The sequence below is a fragment of the Sus scrofa genome, chromosome 1, assembly GCF_000003025.6.
Source record: "Sus scrofa isolate TJ Tabasco breed Duroc chromosome 1, Sscrofa11.1, whole genome shotgun sequence".
Lineage (NCBI taxonomy): Eukaryota > Metazoa > Chordata > Mammalia > Artiodactyla > Suidae > Sus > Sus scrofa.
The window spans coordinates 113782330-113804044 of NC_010443.5; the positions used below are offsets into that span (position 1 = coordinate 113782330).

The window sequence follows — 21715 nt, forward strand, 5'->3', positions numbered from 1 at the left end:
CCACTGAGGGAGACCAGGGATTGAACCCACATCCTTGTGTATCTTAGTTGGGTTTGTTAACCACTGAGCCATGAAGGGAACGCCTCAGCTTCTCCAGTTTAAAATCTGGCTGAGGAGATAGGACTAACATACCAAGAAATAACAAGAGGAGGCAGGTAATGAGAAGCTTAGATTCTGAAATTGGAAATGGGGCCTTAGAAGCTACCAGTATGACTTTCTGCTCAGACAGAAGTTTCTTTCCAGACCCCTGCAAAGTGGGTACTTAGCAATTGAGTTAAAACCTATCTCTAGTCCTAACTTTGTTCCCTGGAACTACATGGGATGTTTCTAAGACCTCTTTTGTACACACGATTTGTAAATTTCTGTTGTTAACTTATAAAACATCATGTCTAGGCTAAACTCCCAAATTTATATGTCCTTCATGTCATACGTAAATTTTAGAATGAGATTCATTATAAACCTGTTGTCCTTCTGCAGTGGTCTTCAGATGGCCTCCAGTGAATGATTCCTCCTGGTATTAATGTTCTGTGCAGTGGCTCCGTTACTGAATTTTGGCTTACCTTTGACCTACATAAAATGGGCAGAAGTAACCATACCAGTTTAGGTCCTAAGCCTTAAGAAAGACCAACGCCTTTTATCTTTGTGCTCTTGGAAGCTAGCTACCCTGTAAGAAGTTTGGCTATGCTGCTGGCAAGGAAAGACCCTGGGGGATGAGATGCCCTGTGGAGGAGAGCCAAGACGTCACCTCTGTGACTGCAGAAGCCCTCTTGGATGTCCTGCCCATGGAGGACTGCTGTCCAGAGTACTCCAGCCCCAGCTACTCACTGACTGCAACTGCAAGAGAGATTACAAACAAAACAAACAGAAGAACCACCCATCTGTGCCCAGTCAGCACAGAGAATCATAAGAGATGAGTAAACTTTTTGTAAGCTACAAAATTTGAGTGATTTGTTATACAGTAATAATTAACTTGGAACAAAGCATTTGAAAATATTTCCAAAAATAAAACCGGTATAACTTGTGCTGAGGATGGAAGGAATAGAGCCTTTGTTTATCCTGGCACTATTAATACTGTTCTGGATTTAATTTACATTAGCTACCACATCATTGGATTGAATGTGTAGCCAACTATAAATTCCTGGCATTTGTCACAGGATGGGTATTTGGCAACTTCTCTCCAATGTCTTTCTAAGTGGTATTATGGACCTAAATAAAGGACTTCTTCCCCACCCCTCCTGCTACCCTACGCCTTGGTAATTTTCATCTTGTCTGTTGTGATTCATCATTCCAGCTTGATGAGATTTTTAGAAAAAAATTTAGTTCTGTCCTCGAATAATTATCCCTTGTGTCCTTGGCAATTTGACAAACATATTCATATTTTATCAAAATCATTGATAAAAATCAATGAATAGCTTGTTCCCGTTATGGCTCAGTGGTTAATGAATCCAACTAGGAACAATGAGGTTGTGAGTTCAATCCCTGGCCTCCCTCAGTGGGTTAAGGATCCGGCGTTGCTGTGAGCTGTGGTGTAGGTCACCTATGTGGCTCGGATCTGGCATTGCTGTGGCTCTGGCATAGGCTGGCTTGGATCTGGCATTGCTGTGGCTCTGGCATAGGCTGGCTTGGATCTGGCATTGCTGTGGCTCTGGCATAGGCTGGCTTGGATCTGGCATTGCTGTGACTCTGGCATAGGCCTGTGGCTACAGCTCCGATGGGACTCCTAGCCTGGGAACCTCCATATACCACGGGTGCGGCCCTAGAAAAGACAAAAAAAAAAAAAAAAAAATCAATGAATGGGACCAGAGAAATTCAATCCATTTTCAGGGCACCAAAGATCTTCTGAGTAGTTTAGACATATTAATTGAGCAACACTTTTAGGAAATGGTCATTCCAGCTAAAAAATCTATTCAAATCTGTTATACAATGTAATGATTCTCCCACATGTCATCTGCAAATTAAGATGTGCCACACATATTTTATTCAAGTCACTGATAAAACAATTGAATAGGACTAGACAAGTTCAGGGTCCCCTGGCAGGGCACTAGTCCTCTTGCTGAGTAGGTCTTTCCACTGACTGAGCAGCCCTTTTAGGAAATGATCATTCCAGCTAGGAGTCTATTTATTTGGTCTGTTGTCCACCAAGCCGCTTTTCTTTTTTTGATTTACAAGACAGGGCAGACGATGTGCCTTGCTGAAGTCAAGGAATTATTTGACCTCTAGCCATTTCATGAATTTTCTAACTAAAACTTTAAATAAAGTGGTTTAAATTTAGTCTGACATGATTGGCTATTAATTAGCTCATGTGGGGCCCTAAGGAACACCATTTTATTTCCTACGCAGTCACAAGCAATTTGTTTTAGAATTTGAAGGGCGCAAGCTTTATAGTCAAAAACATCTGGGTTGAAATCCTGGCTATTTTTACTGTGAACTAAGGCAAGTTACTCACACCTCCACTGTGTCTCAGCTTTCTCATCTGTAAAATGAGGATAAGAATGCTTTCTTCATAGATTTGATGTGATAATTAAAATGAGGTAATGTATGAAAGGAGACACATCATGGCAGGTATATACTAACTCAACAGGGGGGTTTCATTAGCGTTTTATTATAATAAGTTACTCAATATGCAGTTTCTTTTCACTTTTCTGAGAATTTGAATAGCACATGCCTATCCCTAGTCTTATGGCATGGTGTTGAAGAATATAATAAAAATAGTGCTGCTTTTTATCTACCATCTGTTAGCATTAACCATCTGCCCAAAGCTGTGGGCCTTTTTTTTATTGTTGTTCTTACTGCTCAAAATATTGATTAAAATGTGTCCTCCATCTCTGTACCATAATTGAATGATTTTGGCCCCAGCATGTTTTGAATGGCTCAACTCATTTGGTGCTCTAACTGTATCATATAGACCCACTAGGGCCATCTTTTGTTCCTGCCTTTTTACATAGGTCTGTCATCACCAGAAGTGAGTAAGGCCAGACCTAGAGAACATTTAGTTCTTCCAGAAGGGTTAGAAAACCAGTTAACATTAAGAAGTCATGGCACCTGGGATTAGGGTGCAGGACTTAGAGAAGCAGGAGAGCATCCTAATCATGGGGAAACCAGGGCACAAGGAATTGAAGTGAAGTAGGATTACAGTAGCAAGGACCTGGCTACCAAGTAACAGCACCTGGCCCCAGGGTGACATAGTGAGTGACCTGAAAGTACAAACCCACTACTGAAGTTAGCAGTAGGAGTTCCCTGGTGGTTCAGTGGGTTAAGAATCCTGCATTGTCTCTGCCATGGCTCCGGTTGCTGTTGTGGTGAAGGTTTGATCTCCAGCCCAGGAACTTCTTTCCAAGTGCTGCAGGTATGGACAAAATAAAGTTGGTTGTCCCAGATCTTGGGTTTGAGTTGCTTCTATGAGTGGTATTCGGGGGCCCCGGCAGTGGGGGTTACTGTGCTGCCCCAGCAGAGTCAAGCCAGGTACTAAGCTAGCTTCCAGAAGAATTTCTAAGATTCCTGACACTTGCTCACCCCATTCAGTTCTTCCAGCTGGTTCTGAATTAAATCCTGAAGAACTCTTTTTTTACTCATTTCTGAGTCTTTTGCAAGATAACCTTATTGTAAGGCCAGTCAGAAACCCATATCAGATGCCTTTCTTTCAGCGAGATGACAATATTTGACTATAGCTGAGTGGGATCCAGGTCGCTGGTAATTGTCTGAGCACTCAAAATGTCAGCTTAAGACTAGAACAGGTCTGATAAGAATGGATAGAGGCAGTGATGGGTTATAGTCCACAGGGCAGTTGTTTTTAATCCACTTTAATGACCCAGAGGAATGGTACTGGTTATAATTCTGGCTGTCTGTACCATGAAGGTGCGCTTAAGTGTCACTCAAAAGCCATCTAAGACTTTTGCCATATTAAAATCTTTTAAAGCTAAAAAACGTTTTTAAAAAATATTTTTTAGGGGAGTTCCCGTCGTGGCGCAGTGGTTAACGAATCCGACTAGGAACCATGAGGTCGCGGGTTCGGTCCCTGCCCTTGCTCAGTGGGTTAACGATCCGGCGTTGCCGTGAGCTGTGGTGTAGGTTGCAGACGCGGCTCAGATCCCGCGTTGCTGTGGCTCTGGCGTAGGCCGGTGGCTACAGCTCCGATTCAACCCCTAGCCTGGGAACCTCCATATGCCGCGGGAGCGGCCCAAGAAATAGCAACAATAACAACAACAACAACAACAACAAAGACAAAAGACAAAAAAAAAAAAAATTTTTTTAAAAAAATGGGGAGATAAACCCCATCAACAATCCCACCTGCTGGAGAAGATCTCTTTTTAAATTTTGAAGTGTATCTGAGCTAGCTTCTTTCTGCCTCCTCTCCCCGCCAGTTTGCCCCCATCCTTGTCCTCCTCCTTCTCTTTCTTTGGACCTCAGGGGCAGGGAGTTATTTACACTTTTCAGACATGGTACATTATCAGCATTTGCATGTCCTTGGCTTTGCTCCTATGTTATTTTATTACTTTCCCCCTTTTTCCTGAGTCTTTACTCTTTGGTCCCCACTCCTACCACTGGTACCCATTCTAAGTTGCTGATTTCTTACATTTGCATGCAGCGTTGAAGAATATATTGTATTTATGCATTTTTGATTCACATAAATGGTGCTTACCATATATAGGCCCTGTTCTGTTTCTTTTTATTTTTTGACTCAACACTGTTTCTATGACCTATTTATAGTGCTGATATCCATCTGGCTCATTGCTGCTAACAGCTGCATGGTGTTTGATAGTATGTATCCACCACATTTCATTTATCTATTTCCATAGTAATGGACTTTCAGGTTGTTTCTAGCATCATGCTGTCAAAAATGAAATAAACCTCCCCATGGATATGCCCCATGCATCTGATTATCAGAAATGTATACAGAGTTAAATTGCTGAATCATGGAGATATACATATTTAGTATCACTACGTATCATTTAGTGTCCAGATTGTTCTTCACATGGTCATAACATTCTTTTTTATTGAAAAATGATTCACATTCCATAAAATTGACTCTTTTAAGGTGTATAATTCAGTGGTTTTTAGATTCTTCACAGAGTGGTGCCTATAATTCCAGAACATTATCAGGACCTCCAAAAGAAACCTTGTGATTCTTAGCAGTCACTGCCCATTTCCTCTCCCCTCAGCCCCTATCAACCAGGGACTGAAAAGTCTACATTCTGGCTCAACAGATTTGCTATTATGGACATTTCGTACACATGGAATTATTCTATGTGAGGCCTTTTGTGTCTGGTTTCTCTCACTTAGTAAATTGTTTTCAAGGTTCATCCATGTTGCAGCATGTATCAGGACTTCATTCCTGATAAAACATGGAAATAACATGTTTTATTTCTCCATTCATCAAATGATGGACATTTGGGCTGCTTCCTGGCTCTTAGGGATTATAGTGCTATGAATATTCATGTACAAGTTTTTATGTGAACATACATACATTTTCACTTCTCTTGAACATAGACCAAGGAGTAAATTGCTGGGTCTTGTGGTAACTCTGCTTAATTATTGAGGTCTGTTTCCCAAAGCAGCTGCACCATTCCATATTTCAACAAACCATTTATGAAGGATCTACTTTCTGCACATCCTCACCAATACTTGATATTATCCATCTTTTTGTCATTCAAGTAGGTGGCCTCTCATTGTGGTTTTGATGTGCATCTCCTTCCTAGTGGCTAATTGTTTCTTTCACTGTGCTTATTGGCCATTTATATTTCTTTGGAGGAATGTCTGTTTAAGTCATTTTCCCATTTAAATGGGCATATTTGTCCTTTTATTGTTGTGGGGTTTTTGTTTATTTGTTTTGCTTTTTAGGGCTGCACCCACGGCATATGGAGGTTCCCAGGCTAGGGGTTGAATCGGAGCTGTAGCCACCAGCCTATGCCACAGCCACAGCAATGCAGGATCAGAGCCTTGTCTGTGACCTACACCACTGCTCACAGCAACTCCAGATCCTTAACCTACTGAGCAAGGCCAGGGATCGAACCTGCAACCTCATGGTTCCTAGTTGGGTTTTTTAACCACTAAGCAACGACGGGAACTCCCCCATTGTTGTGTTATAATTTTTTTAATATACCATGGATAAAAGTTTCGTAACAGATATAGGATTGCAAATATTTTCACACATTCTATGGATTGTCTTTTCACTTTTTTGATTGTGTCCTTGAAGTACAAAAGTTACTTTGATGAAGTCTAATTTATCTATTATTTTTTGTTATTGATTATGCTTTCAATATAAGCCACAGTCTAGTCCAAGGTCGTAAAGTTTTATGCCTGTGTTTTCTTTTAAGAGTTTATAGCCCTTACATTTGGAGTCTTTGATCCACTGTGAATTAGTTTTTGTATACCTTAAGATATAGATTCACATTCATTCTTTCACATGTGGATGGATATCTCTTTGTGTCAGCACCATTTGTTGAAAAGACCGTTCTTTTCCCCATTGAATTGTCTAGGTACCCCTGTTGAAAATCAATTGAGTATGAATGTGAAGTTTGATTTCTGGACTCGCAATCCTATTCCATTATATGTCTATTCTTATCCACACTGTCCTGATTACTGCAGCTTGTGCTAAGTTATAAAATTGAGTTTCCTGGTGTCCTAGTACTTAAGGATCTGGTGTTGTTACTGCTGTGGCTTGGGTTTGATCCCAGGGCCCAGGAACTTCTGTATGCTGTGGGCACAGCCAAAGAAAACAGCAACAACAACAACAAAAACCCCGTAATTCTGAATCCTCCAATTTTGTTCTTTTTCAAGATTGTTTTGTGAATGTTTGGGAGTGTTAGCCATGTGTATTAGTTTTCTGTGGCTTCTGTTACAAATTAACACCAATCCAGTGGCTTAAAACAGCAGAATTTGGGAGTTCCCGTCGTGGCGCAGTGGTTAACGAATCCGACTAGGAACCATGAGGTTGCGGGTTCGGTCCCTGCCCTTGCTCCGTGGGTTAACGATCCGGCGTTGCCGTGAGCTGTGGTGTAGGTTGCAGACGTGGCTCGGATCCCGCGTTGCTGTGGCTCTGGCCTAGGCCGGTAGGCCGGTGGCTACAGCTCCGATTCGGCCCCTAGCCTGGGAACCTCCATATGCCGCGGGAGCGGCCCAAGAAGTGGCAACAACAACAACAACAACAACAACAAAAAGACAAAAAGACAAAAGAAAAAAAAAAAAAAAAAACAGCAGAATTTTGTTATCTTACAGCTCTGTAGTTCAAAAACCCCGCATGTATTCACCAAAATCAAGGTGTTGGCAGGGTTGTGTTCCTCCCTAGATACTCCAGGGGAGAGTCTATTTTCTTGTCTTTTCCAGCAGAAAGACCACCATTTTACCTTGGCACATGACATTCTTCTCCATCTTCAAAGACTATGGTGGCAGGCTTAGTCCTTCTCATGCTGCTCTCTTACATTCTGTCTTCGGTAGTCACACCTCCCTCCCACAGTTATGTATTATAGTTTTTAGTGTAGAAGGCTTGCACTTCTATTGTTAAATTTATTTGTAAATGTAATTCTTTTGGCTACTATTGTAAATGGAATTGTTTTTTGTAATTTTGTTCTCGGATGGCTTATTGCTAGTATCCAAAAATAAAATTGATTTTTGTCTTTTTTGGTTTTCTGTCCTGTGACCTTGCTGAACTCATTTATTATACCCAGTGATATAAACGTCTATGATTTGTGAAATCCTCTGGATTTCTTACATGAAAGATCATAGCATTTCTGGGATGGACTGGGAGTTTGGGGTTAGTAGATGCAGTCTATTACATTTAGAATGGATAAGCAATGAGGTTCCAGAGGGAACTATATCCAAACTTTGGGATAGACCATGATGGAAGATAATATAAGAAAAGGAATGACATACATACATACATACATACAAAATGACTGGGTCACTTTGCTTATAGCAGAAATTGGCACAACATTGTAAATCAATTATACTTTAATTTTAAAAAAAGAAGGATCATGTCATTTTGAAATAGAAGTAGTTTTACTTGTTTTCCCATCTAAATGTCTTTCACTTCTTTCTTGCCTAATTTCCCTGGCTATGACCACCAATAAAGTGTTGAATAGAAGTACCAAAAAAAAAGTACCAGAGTGGATATCTTTGTCTTATTCCTGATCTTTGGGGGAAAGATTTAAGTTTTTCACCGTTAAGTACAATATTGCTGTTTGTTTTCTGTAGACACTTTTTATCTGGCTAAAGGAATTTCCCTTCTATACTAATTTGTTGAGTATTTTTATTTTATTATATTTTTTTGTCTGTTTAGGGCTGCACCCGAGGCATATGGAAGTTCCTAGGCTAGGGGTCTAATCAGAGCTGTTGCCACCAGCCTACGCTAGAGCCATAGCAATGCCAGAGCCACAGCAACGCGAGATCCAAGCCAAATCTGCAACCTACACCACAGCCCATGGCAACAGCAGATACTTAACCCATTAAACTAGGCCAGGGATCGAACCCACAACCTCATGGTTTCTAGTCAGATTCATTTCTGCTGCACCATGATGGGAACTCCTATTGAGTATTTTTGTAATAAAAGTGTTTTGGTTTTTTTGTCAAATGATTTTTCTACTTCTATTAAGATGACAATATATCCTCCCATGTTTTTCTTCAGAGGCTTTATAGTTTTAGATTTTTTTTTTTTTTTTTTTTTTGTCTTTTGTCCAATTAGGGCCACACCTACGGCATATGGAGGTTCCCAGGCTAGGAGTCCAACTGGATCTATAGCTGCTGGCCTATGCCAGAGCCACAGCAACAACAGATCTGAGCCACATCTGCGACCTACACCACAACTCACAGCAACACAGAATCCTTGAGGCCAGGGATCGAACCCACAACCTCGTGGTTCCAAGTTGGATTCGTTTCCACTGTGCCACAATGGGAACTCCCTATAGTTTTAGATTTTAAGCTGAAGTCTATGATCCATTTGAATTATTTTTGTATATTAGGTTAACCTGAAGAAGGAGTCAGGATTTCCTCTTTTTCTAGTTGTTCAGTACCATTTGCTGAAAACAGTTTCCTTTCTCTATAGGGTTGCATGGGGTTCTTCATTGAAAATCAATTTACTGCATAAGGGTGGGTCAAAATCTAAATTCTCTATTCTGTTCCATTAATCTATTTGTCCCTCTTTATGCCAATAGCATACTATCCTGATTCCCATGGCTTTATAGAAAGTCTTAAAATTAGAGTAGAAGACCTCCAACTTTGTTCCTCTTTTTCAAGTTTGTTTTGTCTTTTTTAGTTTCTTTGTATTTGCATATACATTTTAGAACCAGCTTGTCAATTTCTCCAAAAAAGCATGCCGAAGCTTTGATTGGAATTGCACTAAACCTATAAATCATTTTTATTTTTGATAGATTTTTAGATAAATTTGGTAGCTCCATTAGGCAACTAAGTAATTTGGTTAGTTTCTTTATTGAAGCTAGACTCTAATTCATGAACAAAGCATGGCCCTATGCACGTTCTGTGCACCAAAGTATATGAAGCAAACTGTCAAAGCTAAGTCAATCACATATCAGCAAATTTATACACCTAGAGATTTTTCTTCATCAATTTTTTTTTTGTTAGCAAAGTGGATGTACAGCTGAATTTGTAAATATGAAATAATAATTAGCTGACATGAAGAAGAAAGTAAATGTCAGGCTCTCTGCTGAATGTTTCACAGGTAATTTCATAATATTTTCAACAACATGTAGAAAGCAAATGCTGTTAGCATTCCCATAATATGGGTAAAGCGGCTGAGGTTTAAAGAGTCATACAGATATTCACCAGTGGATCAGAATTCATTCTGGCTGTCTCTAGCACCTGACGTCTTAAGTACTAACCACACAGCCTCCAATCTGTGATTGCACAGACTCCTTTCATGGTCTTAGTCCCAAACGTCAGTGGTTCAGCAGCAAAACATCTATTCCCTGCCCTTGGCCCCAGGCTAAGAACAGGCTCCTGCAAGGACAGTGCATGGTCCTCTTTTCTCTTTGGTCCATAGAGTACTTTTTGGCTACAAATACATCATCTATTAGATCAGAATCTAATTCTCAGAACATCACCAGATGAGATTTGCCAGCGGAACGCTGTCAAATCTCCCTTTGGCGAAGGTGGTTTCCTTTATGCAAAAGTTGGGCAATACTGTGTCACATTTTTACTCCCAAAGGTCTGAAATCTTTGGACAAAAAGCATGAGCAAAAGGAGTTCCCGTTGTGGTTCAGCGGAAATGAATCCAACTAGTATCCATGAAGATGCAGGTTCAATCCTTGGCTTCTCTCAGTGGGTTAGGGAGCTGGCATTGCCACAAGCTACAGTGTAGGTCACAGACATGGCTAGGATCCCAAGTTGCTGCGGCTGTGGTATAGGCTGGTAGCCACAGCTCCAATTCAACCCCTAGCCTGGGAACTTCCATATACCATGGGTTTGGCCCTAAAAAGCCAAAAAAAAAAAAAAAAAAAATGTTGAGCAATAAATAGGAAGAGCAAGTATTGCTAATACAGGTAGAGTAGTTAAGGAATTTTTGGGCTTTCACTTACCTGAATCAGCCACAGTGGCTTGCGTAGGGCTGCATGGATGTGAAATATTCGGATTTCTTTTCATAGCGTGTTTTACCTTTTAAAGTGTAAGCGTTTTATGGAGTGTGCAGTTTTTGATGGGGAAATAGTTACTAAAGATCTTTTCTAGGATTCAGGTGCCTTTAAGACTTCCTCCCTGCCTAAAAATAATTTCACTTCTTGCAGATGGCCACTTTTAGTAAAAGTAGGCAAATGCATTTACTTTTTCATATAAGAATGAAAATATTTTGCAAAAATCTTACAGAAGACTCTGAAACCAGGGTGCAGAACTGAGGTAACCTTGTGCTGCAAAATCCCAACATTCTCCTACACAATTAGACATCAGAGTAAATCCCATTTTCATTCTTCACAGGTTCCACATTGTTATTCACCAGAGTTGACGGACAGTCTCACTGGAAATGTGAACTGTGACTGGATATTTGGTGATATTAAGAAATTATTGATAACTATTTTTTATGGTGATATTGTTTGGGTTTTTTTTTTTGGTTATTTTAGGGCTGCCCCAGTGGCCTATGGAAGTTCCCAGGATAGGGATCAAATTGGAGCTACAGCTGCGGGCCTACACCACAGCTCACGGCAATGCTGGATCCTTAACCCACTGGGCAAGGTCAGGGACCAAACCCACATCCTCATGGATACTTGTTGGGTTCCTTACCACTCATCCACAGTGGGAACTCCATGATATTTCTATTTTTTAAAGAATTCTTATATTTTAGATATACATATAAAATATCCACGAATACAATGATATCATGTTTGTGATTTGCTTCAAAAAAAAAAAAAAAATCCCGGGGGGGAACAGTGAGAAGCAGGGAGGGGGTAGAGATGAAATTTTGCAGGCCATGGGAGCAGCCCAAACCACCCCCCAAACCAAAAAAAAAAAAAAACCCGAAACAGTGTTGGCCATGTATTGACAACTGGTAGACAGTCCATTATGCTATTGTTCTAGCATTACACTATTTCCTACTACTGTATATTTTAAAAGTCTACCATAACAACAACAACAAAAATGAAGGCAATCCTACTGACTTCTGTTAAGACTGAAAAATAAGAAGGATTTTGGATCCTTAGGTACTTGAAAGATAGTTTCTGGAAGATGTATGTAACGGAATTATTAAATTATGGAGAATAAGGGAAGAGCTTGTAACCAAATTCTGATTTCTTTATTCCATGTTTGCAAACTACAGCATATTAGAACTACATTAATAATAATAACAACCAGAGTTCCCTGGTGGCCTAGTGGTTAAGGATTCAGCATTGTCACCACTGTGGCCCCGATTTGATCCCTGGCCTCGGAAATTTTGCAGGCCATGGGAGCAGCCCAAACCGTCCCCCAAACCAAAAAACAAAACAAAAAAACAAAACAACTGCTGCTACAGCAGCGACAGTTCATCTTTATTAAATATATACCACGAGCCTGGAACTGTTGTAAGAGCTTTGCATGGATTATCTTGCTATAATCATCCACACTTAATAGATGAGTGAATAGAGGTTAAGGAACTTAGCTACTGTCCTAGTGAGTTTAATTCTGAGACTCCAGGATTTGAACCTAAAGAATCTGACTCTATAATCCATGCTTTCATTCCTTCAACAAATACTTAATGAGCAGCTACCATGTTCCAGGCACTGGGGCAGCAGTAGTGAATAAAAGAGCAAAAAATCCTGCCAGCATGGGGCTTCTGTTGCAGTGGGAAGAGCAGACAAAACCCAACATGCTTAATGAGGAATATTTTAGAGATGTTTGTAAATGCTGTGGAAAAAAAATTAAGCAGGGAAGAGGATAGATAGTGACAGGGTTGTCAGAAAGACTTGAATAATATGGTGACATTTGAGTAGATCTGAGGAAGATGAGGTAGGGAATTTGAGGCAAGAGAAATGTCAAGTGCCCAGGTCCTGTGGCATGAGCTTGTGTGGTGGTTTCAAGAATCAGGACAGAAGTTTGTGTGGCTGGGGCTGAGGCTATACAAGAAGAACAGTAAGCAAAAGGCCAGGAAGAATCATATGTAAATAACATATTACAGGGTCTCTGGAGCAGCCCCAGGACCCCACTGCTTCCATTTCAGAAGGTTAGGAAGCCCCCTTCTTGCTCAATGCTTGAGAAAGAGAGAAGGGCCAAGATGTGGATGGTGCCCATGGCCTCAGGCCTGGCCTCCAGAGTATCTTCACCACCTCCATGACTTCCAAGGCTCTCTGTGTCCAGCCCTCCTCTCAGGCTCAGTCTGCCCTTGGCCCTGTTTCCTGAGACCCCACAGACAGGGAGTTGAGGACCACAGGGAGGAAGAGGCTGCAGTATGTCTAAGCTCTGGGACATCTGGGGGTACACTAGAACCCAGGGTACTATTAGTAGCCCAGGAAAATGTTTTGATATCTCTTAATACCTCTCCAAATATATATATAGCTTGCCACCAGTACAGTCATAAAACATAATTTAAGCAAAAAAAAAAAAAAAAATTCTGTGCAGGAAAGGGCCCATAAAGGCAAACATGGCTGAACTGCAGCCCTGGAGGGAGATAAGGGTCAAACTATTCCAGGACAGCATGTCAATCCTCAGAGTTGCATGGATTCTCTGATAATTCAGTTCATTTGTTCATGTCCAGTTTCTATGAGGGCCTTCCTTTCATTAATCTAGGGACTGCTTCTTTCAATAAAAGCTATGCTATTTCCAGCAACAAGAAAGAGGTTGGGGCTTGGTGGATCAGGCTATCTATTTATTTGTCTACCCACATTCCTGCCTATCTATCTATCTATCTACCTACCTACCTATCATCTGTCTATCTATATCTACCATAAACTATGTACCTGTTTATTTTTTGTAAAAACTTAGAGAATCAACATAGTAAATCTGACCAAGACTACATTGTTTCCCTCCACATACTGTGATTAATAAACGTGTTATCTCAGAAAACTTAAATTCTCAGTTTGAGAATTGATATACAACTTGATATACAGCTTGATATACAACATGGCTTTGTGGGTGATGTTTGGAAGGCTGAATAATTCTGTTTACTTTATCTTAAATTCATTTACTAAGAAGTTTTTGGCAAATTACCTGGAATTGAACTACATTGCCTCTGATAGTTTCAACACTTTATAAAAAATATTCAACAACTTGTCCCAAATCCTTTATCAATAGTTTACAACCTATGTTCAGAAGATCCTCTCACCCCCACCCACTCACAGAGTTTCTCTTCACAGACCCCGAGTGGCTGTATTGGAGGGTGTAAGAGGATGTCATAGGCAGGATGGAACCCAAATATTCTTCCCCAGTCTCTGTTTATAGCAGCTCTGGTTTCCTCGTGGATACCACATGAGATTTTATTTGAACAATAGGTTCTGTGGCTAAATCAAACTTGTAAACCATTCTCTGTAACTGGAAATTGTAAATTCTTTTTCCATAATGACATTTTTGAGTACTGACATAGCTTTAAATAAGGTGCGTGTATGTGTGTGTGTAAGCAGTTTAAAGGAAATAAAAATCTGTATTTTTATTTTAAGGATCGGATTTTTAAATGTGATATTTTTATTCCACTTAGTTTATTCATCAGCTGAGTGTTACCTCTGGCTCTTAATGGTTAGAAAGGTCTTACAACCTTTGACATGCTCAGAATTCTCAATTGGTTGAGGAATCATAGAGAAATTCTACCTTTTGACATTAAAGTAAATGTTTCTATTAAGTTTTGTGGTTGACAAGGAAGAGGGAAGTTGTTGAAGTTCTAGCTCCTAAAGAATCTATTTTTAGCAACAGGTATTTGGCTTTAACTAACTTCTGATACAGATGATTTAAACCCCTTGAAGTCCCAGGTAAACCCACATGTAAGCTGGGAAACAGGGAGGATTTGAGTGTAAGCACATGGAACAAGAAGACTTTTTTTTTCCATAAAAAAAAAAAATTCTTCTGGGGTTGTTTTCCACAGTGCACATTTCTTCTTCATAATCCTAGTCATGAATCACCAGGTAGTATAGAATGAGCACCTGCATGGATCATAGATTCCACAATCCAGCTTGAAAACTCAAATTTTGGGTTACCTCTTCCTCTCATAAGTATAATTCACATCCATGGGTCTGGTCTGGACTTATCTGGCCTCTCTTTTTTTTGGACAGAACTTGGATTAGGGCACAGAATTTCATTGTCTTACTCCTCTGCCTTTCCTTGAATCCAGGGCCTCTTAACCTCCACACTGTCTACATTTGGGGATGAATATTCCTTTACTCAGGGGAGGGCTGCTCTGTGCATGGTGGGATGTTTAGCACCATCTCTGACTTCTACCCACTAGATTCCAGGAACACTCCCACCCCAATTGTGACAACTAAAAATATCTCCAGACATTGCCAAGTGTCTTCTTGTAGGGTAAGTGGAAGTGGGAAAAAGCAAACTGCCCCTACTGAGAAACCACTGCTCTCTAATCCCTGAGGATCCCAAGACCTAGAATTGTACCAGGAATTACTTGGCCACCAGTAGATATGGTTCTCAAGGAGACCCATGTGTTTTAACCAAGTCAGTGTTCTGCACATTAGAATCACCTGAGATGTTTACTAAACCAAGAATTAGTATTTTTTTAAAAGCTCCCCCAAATCTCACTTTATAGACAGGACAGACAACTTCTGAGCTAGGTGTACTTAGGAGTCCTAATACTTATAAAAACTCCAAAACAACCCCAACCCCAAAACCCCACCAAAACACCCTCATCCCAAATTTATTTCAAATAAGAAATATCAAGTAGTTTCAAAGCAAGAAAAAAAATTCCATATGTCAGTCTATGCCAAAACATAGGCCTCTAAAGACATTTCATATTTGCCTTTTGTGTTTCTGTTATCATCACAGAGCAGTTGAGAAACAAGAAAGCTTTGGGGATTCTGAGCTTTGTAACAGTTTGAGTGAAGGTGCATCACTGGATGTAGAGCAGTTTCTCTGGTGCTTGTGGTTCATACTCTTTTGACCAAAGTGACAGGGAGGGGCCTGACCAAGAAGAAATTCCTGAAATGTATAATGTTTGCGATTGGCAGGAAGATCAAGGCTTAGCAACACTAAGGGTGGCCTCAGAAGGGAGGCTTTTTGATAATGTTCTTTAGCACATGAAAAATATGATGCAATGGCTACCTCTTTCCTTTGTTAGGGCTTCAATAACAGTGGGGATAAAACCAGACAGTAAATGTCTTCATAACCGAGGATCCAGAAGAATGATGCTCAGGTGTATGCTTTCTGGCAGCTGCCAATCCCACTTCTGGCCACCCAAGAGAGGCTGGCCAAAGTTTTAATCCAGTTATTGATCTTCTGAAAGGTGTAGGATGTATTTGATAATGTCCAACTTTCCATGTGACCTTAGGCAACTCATTTAACTTTGCTGAGATTTTGTTCCCTTATCTGAAAGATAAGCAGCATGGTATTTACCCCAGATAGTACTATGGAGATTAAATTAGATAATGTGTGTGAAAGTGCCTTGTGAAATGCCAAGCCCTATAGGAAGCCAATTGTATAAACCTGGGACTGAGCATGCTATTACATTATCACATTAAGTTCATATTTCTCTGGTTTGTCCTCCGATTGTTCGACCTCAAAGTGTGGGTTAGGATATGAGTGGTGAATTTCAATGAAAAGAACATAGACAAGGCCTCCAATAGCACCTCCAACCAAAGGGCCCACTACAGGAATCCACCAGAAGTTATTTCCAGCTCTGAAATAAAACAAAGAAATTTTAGTGAGATACCACTTGGCCTTCCCCCCTGGTATTACTGCTAGTTATTCACTAACCAGCTGGTCCTTCTCATGCTCGTGGCTCCCTTGTAAATCAGCAAGAGCTAAAGATAAGGGTGCTCACTCCAGCTGGGCAACCATCATCCTAGTTTTTGCAGTAACTCATTTCAGATGATCTGTGCTATTGTCCTATTAGTACTTGTGAGAGAAATGTCCTATGGGTTTTCCTTTCAAAACATATAGTCGCTGAACCCGTGGTCACAATTGTGGGCATCTAGGGAAAGTTCGGGAGTCAGTTATTCAGGAGTTGCCTTTCTCTCACTCTGAAATAATGAGTCATGGGGATTATGAATGGAAGGGAGATGTGGAGAGATTCCTGGACATCATTGGTGTATGAGGGCAATTACAAATTTAACAATAAGGAAGCATTTGCCAATGAATAACAATTAAAAAAAATCAAAGGTGGGTATATGAATTACCTACTAAATGTAATTTAATTCAATACTCCTATTTTGAGGTCATAGCTTAAACTTACTCTATGATAAGGACTTTTGTGCCACGATTCCCTCTCCCCTCCAGAAATCCCCAATGTCAGTATGTTATATTGGAGGTATAGTTCTGAGAGAAAGCAGGCACCTTTGTGAATTGTCACCCTCTCATTTGGAGACAGAAAATCCATTTAATAACTCCACTGAAAGGGCCGTGAATGCTCAGAAGCAAGTAAGACTATGCAGTGTATTGTTTAAGGATGTGTACATTTGAGATAAAACTTTTTAAAAGGAGTTCTCATTGTGGCTCAGCGGATTAAGAATCTGACAGATCCCTGGCCTTGCTCAGAGGCTTAAGGATCTGGTGTTGCTGTGGCTGGGGTGTAGGCCTGCAACAGCAGCTCTGACTCGACCCCTAGCCTGGGAACTTCCATATGCCACAGGCACCACCCTAAAAAGAAAAAAAAAAAACTTTTTAAAAGCAGGAGAGTTATGAACTAAAAACTTCACAATAATGCATGGGAGGCAGAGGGACAAGAGGAGCACACAGCTATGCATGAGGATTCCACAGTGTTCTATTTGAGGGAAGGATTCATGGCTGCTTTTTTTATTGTTATGCTTAATAACTACACACATGTTCCAGGGACCTTTTGTTTGTATCAAAGTTTGACTAGAAAGGATCATAAAGGGAGAGAGGACAAGATGGCGGAGGAGTAGGGGGACACACTCGCCCTCTCCCACAAACACACACAAAAAAAGCATATCTACAGAATAAATGACTCACACAGAACAGCAACCAATCGCTGGCAGAGGAACCTAAACTCCAGTGATGGCAAGAAGTTCGTGACATTACTGGGCAGATCGGGAGAAAAGAGGAGAGTGAGAGAAGGTGAATCCAAGCGGGACGGGCGCTCCCGAAAGGGAACTGAGGAGGAGAAAGGGATCCTGCACCCTGGAAAGTCACCTACTCGGGGGAAAGATCAAACAAACCGGAGGAATCTCCAGATGCAGAGAAGAGTGTAGCAGTAAGTTGGAGTACTGAAAAGCTGATCAAGAACTGAATGGACCATCTGAACTACGGGCACAGTCACCAAAAATTGAGACGCCTGGGTGGGGGCTGGGCACCGAGACCTCGGCTCCAGAGGTTAGTCCCCGAGAAAACGGGCTGGGGGGGCGGGGCGGAGTGGAGACTGCTTGGGAGGTCTAGAAACTGGTCCGTCAAGTTTGACAGGGCAGAGACTGCCTGGGAGACTAGAAAACAAAGCTGTCGCAGAGGAAGGGAGCAATACTCTAGGGGCGGGGAAGTGGAAAGCCGCATCAGAGGGAACCTGGGAGAAGAGCCTGGTCTGTGCCCGTGCTGGGGAGGGGAGAGAAGAAGGGGTGGGTCCCCATAGAATACTCCCCACGCCACAGCAAGCTTACATGCCCGCTAGCTAGCAGAAAGCTGTGCTTCCCAGCGCATCCCCTTCCCCCACCCCCGCCACCCCCTACGCTCTCGCCGGACCTGGGGCTGCCTGCCGTCCAGGAGGGCTGGCCTCAACAATTGCCTGAAGCCTACTACCGCAGGGGCTCTCCCTGCACAGGCCTGCTTGCCCTTTGGAGGGGCTACACTTCCGCAGAGCAGCACCAAACACCACCAGCCCCTGAGAAAAGGCCTGCAGCCCAGAAAAGCTAGAACAAGCCTAGCCAGGCTGTGAATAGATCTGCCTAATTCTCGGATGGTTTTTCTGAGTCGGGCTGCCCTGGGGAGGAGCCTCTTGGGTTTTCAGCGGCCCTGCTACCTGCCCAAGCCCTCAGGGGGTGCTGAGACCTAGTGGTCCGGCTGCATAGGACGGCCAGCTCCAGGCAGGACCCCCTGCAGCCCAGAAAAGCTGCAACAAGCTTGGCTGAGCCGGGAAAAGATCTCAGACGGTCTTTCTGAGTCGGGCTGCCCTGGGGAGGAGCCTCTTGGGTTTCCAGCAGCCCTGCTAGGCACCCAAGCCCTCAGGGGGTGCCCTGCTCCCGCGGAATAGCTGCTCAGCACCACCAGCTCCCTGGAGGAGCCCCTGCAGCCCAGAAAAGCTGCAACAAGCTTGGCCAGACTGTGAAAAGATCTGCCTACATTCTCAGGCCGTCCTTCTGAGTTGGACTGCCCTAGGGAAGAGCCTCTTAGGTTCTCAGTGACCCAGATAGCTGCTCCAGCCCCCAGGGGGTGCTGCACACCTGAGGAACAGCTGCCCAACACTGCCAACACCCTGCAAGAACCCCACAGTCTAAAAACACCAGAGCAAGTTCTGCATGACTAAGTGAAATCTGCTACCATCGTGGTGTGGACCTCCCAGTCCTGTCTGCCCTCAGGAAGTCCTCCTTTGCTTCAAAGAAACACTGTTAGCCCCATCAACACTCCAGAAAAGCCACACTGCCTCAAAAAAGATTGACCAACAACGCCAGCCCTCAGGAAATATTCCACGGCAGTGACAAGGCAAACACTGCCCAATAACGGAGAGTACAACTCCCTCAGGAGAAAGAAAACAACAAGCAAGATGAAGAAGCTGAGAAACCACCCCCAGTCAAACCAACAGGAGACCTCACCTAAAACAGTCAACAATGAAACAGATCTCTGCAGTCTGACAGACCTGGAGTTCAAAAGAGAAATAGTGAAAATACTGAAGGAATTAAGAGAAGATATGAACAGTAATGCAGATACCCTCAGAAAGGAACTAGAAAATATAAGGAGGAGCCAAGAAAAACTAGAACATTCATTTGCAGAGATGCAAACTGAACTAAGGGCAGTAAAAACCAGAATGAATAATGCAGAAGAACGAATCAGTGATATGGAAGATAGAATAATGGAAATCACCCAATCTGGTCAGCAGACAGAAAACCGAATCAAAAAACTGGAAAGCAATATAAGAGACCTATGGGATAATATAAAGCAGGCCAATCTACGCATAATAGGAATTCCAGAAGGAATAGAAAAAGATAAGGGAGTGGAAAATATATTTGAAGAAATTATCAATGGAAACTTCCCAAATCTAAAGGATACTGGGTTCAAGAGACAAGAAGCACAGAGGGCCCCAAACAAACTGAACCCAAATAAACCCACACCAAGACACATCATAATAAAAATGGCAAAAGTTAGTGATAAAGAGAGGATCCTAAAGGCAGCAAGAGAAAAGCAGAATGTTACCTACAAGGGAACCCCCATAAGAATATCAGCTGATTTCTCTACAGAAACACTACAGGCCAGGAGGGAATGGCAAGAGATATTTAAAGTGCTAAAAGGAAAAAATATGCAACCTAGAATACTCTATCCAGCAAGAATATCATTTAAAATAGAAGGGGAAATAAAAATTTTTTCCAACAAACAAAAACTTAAAGAATACAGCAACACGGAGTTCCCGTCGTGGCGCAGTGGTTAACGAATCCGACTAGGAACCATGAGGTCGCGGGTTCGGTCCCTGCCCTTGCTCAGTGGGTTAACGATCTGGCGTTGCCGTGAGCTGCGGTGTAGGTTGCAGACGCGGCTCGGATCCCGCGTTGCTGTGGCTCTGGCGTAGGCCGGTGGCTACAGCTCTGATTTGACCCCTAGCCTGGGAACCTCCATATGCCGCGGGAGCGGCCCAAGATATAGCAACAACAACAACAAAAGACAAAAAAAGACAAAAAAAAAAAAGAATACAGCAACACAAAACCCAGGTTAAAGGAAATATTGAAAGGGCTTCTCTAAACCAAAAAGAAAGGAAGGAAAGGGAAGAAAAAAGAAAAGAAAAAAAAATAAGAAGAGGAAGAACTAGGACTGAAGAAACAGCAATCAGAGAGCAGTCACTCAAATGAGCCAGCATACAGATTTAATCATGAACATGCTTCAAACAAAATAAAATTAAAAAGAAAAAAAGAGTCATCAAAACCGTAAAATGTGCTCAAGGGATGTTAGGAAATAAATAACCCTTTTTGTTTGTGTGTTTGTATGTTTCTGTTCTTAATTTTAATATAGTAATGAAGTGTTTGAACTTACAGGACCATCAGGCTAAAATACACAGTTATGGGAAGGGGTTAGCATACTTAAAAAACAGGGCAACCACAAGCCAAAACCAAATATTGCATTTGCAAAAAATGAAAAAAAAAATACACTCAAGTAGATAATAACAGGAGACCATCCAACCAAAAAAAAAAAAAAAAAAAAGGAAGAATGGAGAACCATAGAATCAACTAGAACACGAGACACGAGGTTCAAATGGCAATAAATAATCATCTATCAATTATCACCTTAAATGTCAATGGACTGAATGCCCCAATCAAAAGACACAGAGTGGCTGAGTGGATAAAAAGGCAAAAACCTTCAATATGCTGCCTACAAGAAACTCACCTTAGGACAAAAGATACATATAGATTGAAAGTGAAAAGGTGGGGAAAAATATTTCATGCCAATAGACATGACAGAAAAGCAGGAGTCGCAACGCTCATATCAGACAAAATAGACTTTAAAACAAAAGACATAAAGACAAAGAAGGACACTATTTAATGATTAAGGGATCCATTCAAGGAGAGGATGTTACTATCATCAACATATATGCCCCAAATATAGGAGCACCCAGATACATACATCAAATATTAACAGACATAAAGGGAGATATTGATGAGAATACAGTCATAGTAGGAGACCTTAATACCCCCCTCACATCAATGGACAGATCCTCTAGACAGAAAACCAATAAAGCAACAGAGATCCTAAAGGAAACAATAGAAAAGTTAGACTTAATTGATATCTTCAGGACACTACATCCAAAAAAAGCAGAATACACATTCTTCTCAAATGCTCATTCTCAAGAACATTCTCAAGAATCGACCACATATTGGGACACAAAGCGAATCTCAATAAATTTAGGAGCATAGAAATTATCTCAAGTATCTTCTCTGACCACAATGCCATGAAATTAGAAATCAACCATGGGAAAAGGAAAGAGAAAAAACCTACTACATGGAGACTA

The 21715-nt window shown here is 41.5% G+C and overlaps 1 protein-coding gene and 1 long non-coding RNA gene across 4 annotated transcripts in view; one reads left to right on the forward strand and one right to left on the reverse strand.

Moving 5' to 3' along the window:
- Positions 1-1415, forward strand: part of LOC102158936 — a 358073-nt gene extending 356658 nt beyond the window's left edge. For 2 of the 3 annotated variants that reach the window (XR_002344696.1, XR_002344701.1), the window contains one exon: positions 478-1413. This is a non-coding gene — a long non-coding RNA (uncharacterized LOC102158936). Of the gene's footprint in view, positions 1-477 lie in introns of all 3 variants that reach the window. The other variant, XR_002344700.1, reaches the window with a different exon arrangement.
- AQP9 (aquaporin 9) overlaps positions 16051-21715 on the reverse strand; it is a 50073-nt gene continuing 44408 nt past the window's right edge. The window contains exon 6 of the mRNA NM_001112684.1: positions 16051-16237. Coding sequence (NP_001106154.1) covers positions 16063-16237 — 175 coding nt within the window. The 3' untranslated portion in view covers positions 16051-16062. The remainder of the gene's footprint in view (positions 16238-21715) is intronic.